This window comes from Dermatophagoides pteronyssinus, unplaced genomic scaffold (assembly GCF_027571235.1).
Source record: "Dermatophagoides pteronyssinus isolate colony J.1.1.1.1 unplaced genomic scaffold, Derpt_VIB-CSIC_2022.12 sq0010, whole genome shotgun sequence".
In the NCBI taxonomy this organism is placed as follows: domain Eukaryota; kingdom Metazoa; phylum Arthropoda; class Arachnida; order Sarcoptiformes; family Pyroglyphidae; genus Dermatophagoides; species Dermatophagoides pteronyssinus.
This window is the reverse complement of record NW_027461534.1, coordinates 732,804-742,723: the sequence shown is the minus strand read 5'-3', so window position 1 is coordinate 742,723 and position 9,920 is coordinate 732,804. Positions and strand designations below refer to the sequence as shown.

At 29.9% G+C, this 9,920-nt stretch overlaps 3 protein-coding genes, 1 long non-coding RNA gene and 1 other non-coding gene across 6 annotated transcripts; 3 read left to right on the top strand and 2 right to left on the bottom strand.

Moving 5' to 3' along the window:
* Positions 1-312: 312 nt before the first annotated feature.
* LOC113794371 (sodium/potassium-transporting ATPase subunit alpha-1-like) lies at positions 313-4,014 on the bottom strand. Its single transcript, XM_027344491.2, has 6 exons — positions 3,903-4,014; positions 3,447-3,807; positions 2,449-3,389; positions 947-2,390; positions 641-873; positions 313-568 (listed from the first exon to the last, which is right to left on the bottom strand). Exons 2-6 carry the CDS (start codon positions 3,747-3,749, stop codon positions 445-447), a joined length of 3,045 nt encoding a protein of 1,014 aa, XP_027200292.1. The 5' UTR covers positions 3,750-3,807; positions 3,903-4,014; the 3' UTR covers positions 313-444.
* LOC113794370 (activator of basal transcription 1-like) lies at positions 3,913-4,882 on the top strand. Of its 2 annotated transcripts, none has more exons than XM_027344489.2 (2): positions 3,913-4,034; positions 4,090-4,882. In XM_027344489.2, the coding sequence occupies exons 1-2, from the start codon at positions 3,983-3,985 to the stop codon at positions 4,734-4,736; spliced, it is 699 nt and encodes a 232-aa protein (XP_027200290.2). In that variant the 5' UTR covers positions 3,913-3,982; the 3' UTR covers positions 4,737-4,882. The 2 variants fall into 2 exon arrangements, with proteins under 2 accessions (XP_027200290.2, XP_027200291.2); XM_027344490.2 differs by having other exon boundaries at positions 3,925-4,034; positions 4,093-4,882.
* On the bottom strand, positions 4,737-6,911 carry LOC113794367 (tyrosine kinase receptor Cad96Ca-like). Its single transcript, XM_027344487.2, has 4 exons — positions 6,101-6,911; positions 5,906-6,016; positions 5,446-5,837; positions 4,737-5,340 (listed from the first exon to the last, which is right to left on the bottom strand). The coding sequence occupies exons 1-4, from the start codon at positions 6,909-6,911 to the stop codon at positions 4,807-4,809; spliced, it is 1,848 nt and encodes a 615-aa protein (XP_027200288.2). The 3' UTR covers positions 4,737-4,806.
* Positions 6,912-7,135: 224 nt separating this feature from the next.
* On the top strand, positions 7,136-7,474 carry LOC142645385 (uncharacterized). The gene is made up of 2 exons (XR_012846529.1): positions 7,136-7,251; positions 7,314-7,474. It is a non-coding gene; the product is annotated as an uncharacterized LOC142645385 (long non-coding RNA).
* Positions 7,475-9,650: 2,176 nt separating this feature from the next.
* Positions 9,651-9,813, top strand: LOC113794410 (U1 spliceosomal RNA). The gene has a single exon (XR_003474854.1). It is a non-coding gene; the product is annotated as a U1 spliceosomal RNA (small nuclear RNA).
* Positions 9,814-9,920: the final 107 nt, after the last annotated feature.

Sequence of the window (9,920 nt, the reverse complement as noted above, 5' to 3'; positions counted from 1 at the left end):
ACTTTACAAATCATTCATTTGTAAAATTGTCATATGCTGTTTTCGTATTTCGTTATTTATTTTTTTTTTTGGTTTTGTTTTGACCGAAAGTTTCAATTCTAGTTACTATAATGATAATTATAGACTATTTTTTTTGCAATCAATTATTTTTTCGAATAAAATCAAAGTTCTTGTGAAAAAAAAATCGAATCGATCAATGAAAACTTATTGTTTTTCTTTCGCGCGTTTTTCCCCAAAATAAGTGAAAGAATGAGGGGAAAACTGTTTTTTTCCATGAAATTTTTCAAATTTGAAAAAGCTTCTGGCGGCATCTATATTTTTGAAGAATTTAATTTTTTTATCTGCTTTTTCAATTATATGTGGAAATTAAAATGAAATAAAATAAAATTTTCTTTTTGAGCATTAAAAAATGAATCAAATTCACTGTTTTCAGATTCATAAATTTCATTGACAAGTTTCTCGAGCAAAAAATCCCTTCGGCCTGTTTCGTATAAACCAACGTCGAGTTTCATCATATATCAACATATATATAGTAAATGGAATGGATGTAAACCAACCATACCACCATCTGAAAAGTAAAGAAGAAAAAAAACGATTAATTTTGTTTTTTTCTGAAATTCAATCATTATTGAATCGTTACTTGAGTGGATAAAGTTTTAAAACTTTTTCGACACCAGGACAATAAACAAGAAATAACGCTATGAATGTTTCGACAATCAAACTACTATTCAATACATGATTGGTCATTCCTTGATGAAAAATTGAATTGACACGTGTTTTGCATAGAATTAGATCCATCCATTGACAAACAACAATCGAAACAAAATATGAAGTTTGACATGTGTATTCGAGAATTTTTCTTTTATCATAAGACTGTGTGTAATTGGAAAATTAATTTCAGATTATAACAGGAATATAAAATCGTTCAATATTGTTTCAAACATACCCATGGTTGGTTATTTAAATCAATGATAATATAATTTTTATCATCCCAATATCTGCGAAGATGGAACAATTGTGAGATATAAAATCCATGATCGCCCATAACACAAAAATAGGTAAAAAATCCGGCAGCTGCTTGTATCATGCCGAGCTGAAAATATGATCGATGAATCAATTTTCCTGTGACAAGATGATCTTCTTTTGGATTTCGTGGTTTACGTTTCATAATATCAGATTCCGCTTCTTCATAAGCCAATGAAATCGATGGAAGTATGTCCGTACCAAGATCAATACAAAGTATCGTTATGGTTCCAAGTGCTAATGGAAATCCGAATATAACATAGAATATAAATGGAACAATTTCGGCAAAATTTGAAGCAAGTACATATGATATAGATTTTTTAAGATTATCAAAAATAACTCGACCTTCTTCAATGCCGACAACAATCGATGCAAAATTATCATCCATCAATATTATATCAGCTGCTTCTTTGGATACATCCGATCCATTGATTCCCATCGATATACCAATGTTAGCTTTTTTCAAAGCAGGTGAATCATTAACACCATCACCTGTCATGGCAACTATGTGGCCTAATCGTTGACAACTATCAACGATCAAAAGTTTTTGCTGTGGACTGGTACGAGCGAAAACTATTTCTCTATAATTCTCTACTAAATGATCCAATTGATCTTCAGTGAATTGATTAAGAATCCAACCGGGTATTACAATGGATTTTTCTTCATATTCTTCAATAGTTTGATCTTGGTCGTCTTTTAATAGAGAATGGTTTGTTGAATGGCCTAGAAATTCTTGCAATATTTCATCGTTAAGAATAGTAATTTTTCTATCGTCGTGGGATAGAATTCCAACTTGTTTGGCAATCGCTTTAGCTGTGATCGGATGATCACCAGTCACCATGAAAACTCGTACTCCAGCCTGACGACATTTTTCAACTGCATCCGGAACTTCTGGTCTTGGTGGATCAATTAATGACATGACACCTAATAATGTAAAATTCATTTCGTCCAAGAATTTTTCGCCCAATGTTTTTTTATCATCTTTAGTATCCAAAAAAGATTTATAGTCATTGGTGTAATATTCGGAAAATGCCAATACACGTTCACCCATTGAAGCAAAAAATGAGCAAACACTGTCAAGATCTTGTTTAGTTTCTGTTTTCAATTTCAAACATTGCTCTTGTAATACAACTGATCGGCAAAGTTTTAAAATTATTTCCGGTGCACCTTTCAAACAAATCAAATATTTATGTTTAGCATGTGGCTCAAATTGGCTAATATCATGTACGGTAATATGAAATTTATTGGTAGAATTAAACGGTATCTCATGAACGATAGGATGTCGTTGACGAATTTTTTCAATATTAACACCTATTTTGATAAGAAATTTCAAGAGTGCTACTTCGGAAGCATCACCATGAAAAATTCTGAAATAAAAATAAAGTAAAACTTCAAAAGCTGATTGCTTGTCATTTGATTACTTACTTTTGATGATTAGAATCGATTTCAATATTTGCTTTACTGCAAAGTGTTGTCACTCGAAGAAAATCTTGGAATCGTTTATCATCTGCTAATGATTGTTTTAGCATTTGCAAGTTACCTTCAACCAATGGTTCCATTACTTGATTATTGAACCAAACATGCGAAACATGCATCTTATTCTGAGTCAAAGTACCCGTTTTATCCGAACAAATAATCGATGTTGAGCCCAATGTTTCAACAGCTTCAAGATTTTTCACCAGACAATTCTTTTTACTAAGAGATTTGGCTGTAAGCGTTAGACAAACAGTGACTGTTGCTATTAATCCTTCGGGAACATTTGCGACAATAATTCCGATAAAAAAGATGATGGCATTAATAAAACTATATCCCATTATTAGTGATAGCAATAAAAATGTCACTCCCAAAAATAATGCGAAAATGGTAATGATTTTAATAAATCTGTTTATCTCTCTTGCAATCGATGTTTGACTTTCTTGTTGTTGAGTTAAACTGGCAATTTTTCCAATAACAGTTTGATCACCTATTCGTATAGCAATACCACGAGCACGTCCTTCCGTACAGTATGATGAAAAGAAAGCAAGATTTTCAGCTTCTAATGGATTTTCAATTTCTGGTTTCAATTCAGTCGTACGGTATTGTGGTTCAGATTCACCAGTTATAGATGAATTATCAAATTTACAACCATAAGCTTCGATTATCCTGATATCGGCAGCAACTTGATTGCCACCGATAACTTCAATAACGTCGCCAAGAACAATCTCTTTAGAATCAATTTCTATTAATTTACCATCACGGATTACATGTGCTACATGTGGAATAAGTGATTTAAATGATTCCATAATAGCTGATGACTTGGATTCTTGATAATATGTAAACGCTACAGTTATTATAACAACGAAAATCAGAGCAAATCCGAGATAAAGCTAGAAAAGAGAAAATAAGAAAGCATTTAATGAATGAAAAAATCCAACAATTCTTACTGTTTGTTCATCTTTATTGATAAAGTATGATACGATACATAATATTGCCCCAACCCATAATAACAATGAGAATCCACTAAATAACAATTTGATAAATTTAATTATTCCTGGAGTTTTTTTCGGTGGTGTCAATTGATTCAAGCCATGTTTTTGAGCATTTATTTGAACTTTTTCACTTGTTAGACCATTTTTTAAATCGGTTTCATATTTATTGGCAACTTCATCGATGGTCATTAAATGTTCATCACATATAACAAGATTGAATTGGGATAAACTATTGATTTTACCGCTTGGGTTGGCCATAACTTTGGAAACGTCTCGAAACAGGAATCGAACCTTTCTCCATTTTCGAATTTAAATCCTGTTGATTCAACCATTGTTATGATTTTAATAAAGTAAAATTAAATTTTCCAAAATATAGAATTTTTTTAATTGGATTTTTTTACGAAAACGTACTTTATGAAAGGTTCTGAATTTCGACGTGGTCCTCGATTTCACACGAGAATTTTCGATTTTGCAATGTTCCAAAGTCAATCATGAATTCTGAACCATCAAACGAAAATTTGACGGTTGATTCTCCGATTGAAGGTTTGTAATTAATTGAAATTTTTTTTCCTTTTTCCTAATTGAAATTTATATATAGCAGCGGATAATGATCAATCAGTAACATGTTCGCCCAAAGTCAGCAGAAAAAAACAACAAAAAATCATTAATATCACGAAGCCTAAATCTTGTAAAAGAGGAATCGTATATTTAAGCTATATTCCAGAAGGAATTACTGTTAAAAATATCCGTCAAATACTGTGCAAATATGGCGAAATTGAACGAATTTATTTGGAGAAAGATTCATCTCTAAGAAAACCAGGCGGACGAAAACGTAAAAAGATTTATCGTTATACTGAAGGATGGATTGAATTTAAGAAAAAAAGTGTTGCTAAAATGGTGGCAAATACGTTGAATGGAAAACAAATCGGCGGTAAACGTCATACAAAATTTCATGATGCCTTATGGAATATGAAATATCTAAAACGATTCAAATGGAGTCATTTGGCCGAACAAATGGCCTATGAAAAAGCTTTAAGAGATCAGAAACTACGCCTAGAAATTGGCCGTGCTAAACGCGAAGCAACATTTTATGCCGAAATGATTGACCGTAATCGACATAAAAGAGCCATCTATAATGATAATAATCGAACATATAAACAACGAGTGACTGATGAACAAATACGTCAACAAAAACCTAATCCAAATGAGCTTGATGAAGAATTATTAGAAAGTATATTCAAATGATTATTGTTCACAATTGATAATTTTATGTACATAAATTTAAATGATAATATTCTTACAAAAATCATAATGTTTAAAGTTTTTCATCCGATGGATCAGTGGTATTGAAATAATACAATGAATTATTAAAATTATCCAGATCAATGTAATTGTCTTTGTTGTTATTCTCCTGAATGGCCAACAACATTTTCATTAAATGATATTTAATTTGTGTGAATGTGAATCGGTCATCTGCTTTATATGCCCAACAACTTTTCATGAGATCATACAAATGATCATTACAATGTACAGGTTGTGAACAGATATTGCCCTGTCGGATATAGTTAATAACTTCGGGTGCACTCATACCGATATATGGTGTTGATCCTAAAGTAACAATCTCCCATAATGTAATTCCAAATGCCCATACATCACTTTTGATCGAAAAGATTCCCATTGTCAAGGCTTCGGGACTCATCCAACGAACTGGAACTTGGCCACCATGTTTCATTTCATACATATCGCAATCCTTATCACGTATACTTCGACTAAGACCAAAATCGGCCACTTTACAGTTTTTATTCTCATCGATCAATATGTTACGAACGGCCAAATCACGATGTATGATCTATTTTATAAATAAATGAATTGAATTATATTTGAATGATTAATAATTTTAATATTGTAAAGATATTGTTTTCGTTTGAACAAATGTAATTCGATTTGAACTTACTCCATGACTACTTATGAATTCCATTCCTTTAGAAATTTGATAGGCAAAATGAATCAAATCATAAGATGACAATGATTGATCATTTTCATTTTGTTGTAAATGTTTGTTCATCGATTTTGAAAACGATTTACGATTAATCTCACCATAACCATCATTGTTATTATTTGTATGATGATAATAAGTCATGTAATTATTATTGTTGATAAATGGCCGATTTGGATTTTGTTGTTGATTATGATTATGATTATGATTATAATGTGCATTCATCGTTGTTGAAGATTTTGCTACTGAATTATAATCATTGATGACATTCAGATAATCATCTCGATGTTGTCGTAGATATGATAATAGTTTTCCTTGTGATACAAACTCCATCACAATATAAAATGGCTCTTCATTATTTTAATGTCAATTTGATTAATAGTTTTTTTTTCAATGGATTCATATTGATTGTACTTACTGTTTTCAGTGCAACAACCTAGTAAACGAACAACATTTGGATGTGATCCTAATTGTACCATGATGTCTAATTCTTTCAATATATCATTCTGTGGCTCACTGTTTTCTGTCACTATTTCAGATAAATCAAAAAATAAAGTAATATTAACAATAACAATGACCTTTTTTGATTTATTCAAATAACATTTTAACAAACATTTATTTGTTTTGACTGCAACAAGTTTTGTATTGTCTTTATTGCCAAAATAATGACTACGAGCTTTCCATACTTGACCAAAATTTCCTTCACCAAGTACTTCTAACATTTCCAAAGAATTTCTTGGAACTTCATAACTAGAATGTACTGGACGACTACGAACAATACCATTTGATCGTCTTACGTTGATCATATTATTCAGAGTAATATTTTTCTGATTATATCGTTTATTACAATCTTGAAAATTATTATTTTTATCACTAATATTATTGCAGCCATTATTACCATATTCAAAATCGGTTGTTTGATGTGATGAACATTGATGATTTTTGTTTCGACAACATCGATTATGCATTCCACACCAAGCTAATCCACCAAGACAAGCTGGCACAAAACCAATGAAAATAATCAAATAGATTTGTACGGAAAATTGTGGTTGATTTGTTGGTTTATCATCATCATTCATTTTTGATTGTGGTAATAATGATGATGATATTTGAGGTGTTAAAGTTGTAGCCGACTGTTGTTGTTGAATCGATAATGGTAAATTCATACCATTTTCAAGATATATTCTTCCTGATGTTGATTCTTGAAGAATCTCAGAAGATTTTGATGAACTAGAATTTTGTTGACTATCGATTGTTATCGAATCGATATCGGAAATAGTGTACACAAAAATTATCACAATTATGGTCAATTGATATGACCAATAATGAAAAAAATTAATTCTATTTAAAATTGACATGTTATTTGAATGACGTTGTTGATGATGATGATGCCATGAAAGGTGTTTTACACAGAAGGATAACATTATAAGAAAAAACAAACAAACAAATTCACTGTTGAATCACATTTTGTTCTACTTGTCGGTTGAATGTTTGTTTGGTCGATCGACATTCGACAAAATATGAAAAATTATTTGGCCAAATTCCAGATTATTATTATTATTATTATTATCCTACGCGTTTTTTCACAATGACAATATTAACATTATAAATATACTTTTAGTCATCATCATCATTTTTTTCACAATGTTTCACATTCAATAAATCAATGACTACGACGACCATGGTAACTTTTTTTTTTTGAAAATAAATGATTGATTTGAATGAATGGTTCATTAGTGACGACAATGAAGGCAAAGAAAAAATGTAAAAAATTTTTTGTTCAATGTAAAAAAAAATAAACAAAATTTTCAATCAAACTTTCACAGGTTTAAAAAAATCTTTAGTATATCCTAACCAATCGATGATGATTATGGTGATGATGATGATCAAATTTGTATGATGATGTTTTCAATGTTCATTTGGGTAAAAAAAAATTGATTATTGATTTTGAATGATGACCATCATCATCATCGTTATTAGTTTCAAATGGTCACGGTTTATAAAACATATACAAAAAACATTGAATATTGGAAATGGACAACAAAAATGACAAAACAGCAGCAGCCATACAACAATCATATATATTGTTTGATTGATTTGCGATTCGATCTATACACAACGACAACAACAACAACAAAATTTTAATTGAATGAATGAATGAATGAATCAAACTGAATCACGATTAAGAAGAAAGTAGCATATACCTGATGATGGTTATGGCGATGATGATGATGATAATACTCGTGATCATCATCAAATCATTGATGTTCATTAACAAAAAAAAAACATTTTAAAAAAGAGAAAGTAAAGTCAAGATTTCAAATGGATTCCCCACGTTTTTTTTCCTTTTCTGCTTCTGCTGCTGCTTTGAAAAAAAAACATTTATCGATTTATTGACTCAACAACATCATTGATCATCATCATCAACAACAACATAGGTAAATGATGATTTTTATATATTTGGTGTCATTGAGATCATCAACGAAAAAAAAAATTCAGTGAAAATGACCATAGTAGTTGTAAAAATTTTATTTATGCAAACAAAATAATAATAAAGTACCATCCGATTTCAAATCAAAACAATGATGATTATAATAAACAAAATTATTATTTTCATAAATTTTTCATTTTCTCTTTTTCACCGTCGATGTTTGTATGTCTCTCACACATTTTATTTTTCTTTACAATGAAATAAAATTCATTGATTTTTTGTTTTTTGGAGAATAAAATGGACAATGGTAAACGTGTGATATGATGTTGATGTTGATGGAAATGAATGAATGAATTAAAACCTCACGATGATAGATATCAAGAAAGAGAAAGAGAAATATATAAAAAAAATCAAAGTCAAGGTAACGTGTACAGTATACAATCGAATCGATTTTCGAATATTGGCAATGTTCAGGTGTGTGTGTGTATGTTTCTGCAATATTTCTGTTATTTCTGTTATTATCGTTGTTGATTTTCATTCAATGTTTGGTCAATTCATTATGATGATGATTAGGATGTTTACCATGAATGTTTGACAACAACAAACAAACAGCAAATTATTCGCGTGTGTGTGTGTATTTGCGTTTGCTGCAATCATTGTCAGGAACCCCTTTATGAATTTTAATCAATGAAATAAAAAACTTTTTATGATTTGATCATTATAATCATCATCATCATCATAGCTGTATAAAAAAAGGTATATGTAATCATGAATTTGTTCATTACTTTTACCAAAGATGTAATCATGTAATACTTTTAAATAATAATAATAATAATGTGGGTGTAAAATTACTTGAAAAATTACACAGGTAAATTTCCGGTTTAAATTGTAAAAAAAATTAATTAATTAATTAATTAATTAATTAATTATTTGTTTTTTTTTGTATTTGTTTGAATTTTAAAATAATTATCATTTGTACGGTGATTATTGAAACAAAAAATGAACAACGAAATTTATCATTATCATTTAGGCAAATCGATATTCAGATTTTTGATTTGAAAACAATAAATAAATGAATGATGATGATGATGACAATGATCGTTTATGCCAAGGCAACAACAACGATGTAGTTAATTACAGAAAATGTATATTCACAGAAGCTTTTTTCTTGTTGAATACAGCAAGATTCCATTGCCAATTTTTTGTTTTCTTATTTCAAAAAAAGCATTTTTCATCATAAAATCGAACAGTAGAAATCGATGTTTGATTGATTTATTAAAAATTATCAATGCAATGAAATTAATGAAATGCATTTTTCTTTGAATGCAATTGATTATCACCAATTTTTTCAAATGATTTGTGAATGATCGATGATAAAAAAAATATCGAACGAATTCAAAGGATTTTTTTTTCAAATTCTAAAGTTTGTTTTGCTGTCGCTAGATATCGCTATTGTTATTGTAGATTTTTTCTCCAATTTTTTTCACAGTTACGAAATCAAATCTAATTTTGATCAATATTTAATCGAATGAAAATTATTCTTTTTTTAATGCTGATTATAAAATTTTATATTCAAAAATCACTTTTAAACATTAAATCCCATTGTGTCATTCAATTATATTATCAATCATATGATGAAATATTTAAAAAAAAATTAAAAAATGTATTTAAAAAATGTAATGAAATTGATCCTCCAAAACATTCATATTTTTTGCCATAACCATTCCACAGCATACTTACCTGGCGGCGGGTTCGGGTTCTCAAGCAAACTCGGCTCCGGGTGGAGTCTGTACCATTGCACTTCGGTACGTGATGAAACCCGCCACTGGTCCAAAATGGATCAGATGGGTCGTGTAATTTTTGGTAGCGAGGTTTAGCGTACGCGCTGGCCTCTTTCTTATTTAAAATCTAAAAAAAAGGGATGCACAAAACAAAACAACTCTGGTCAAGTTGAGTTATGTCTCATCTTGTCAATGACCTTTGATTCTATCGAAGAATTGAA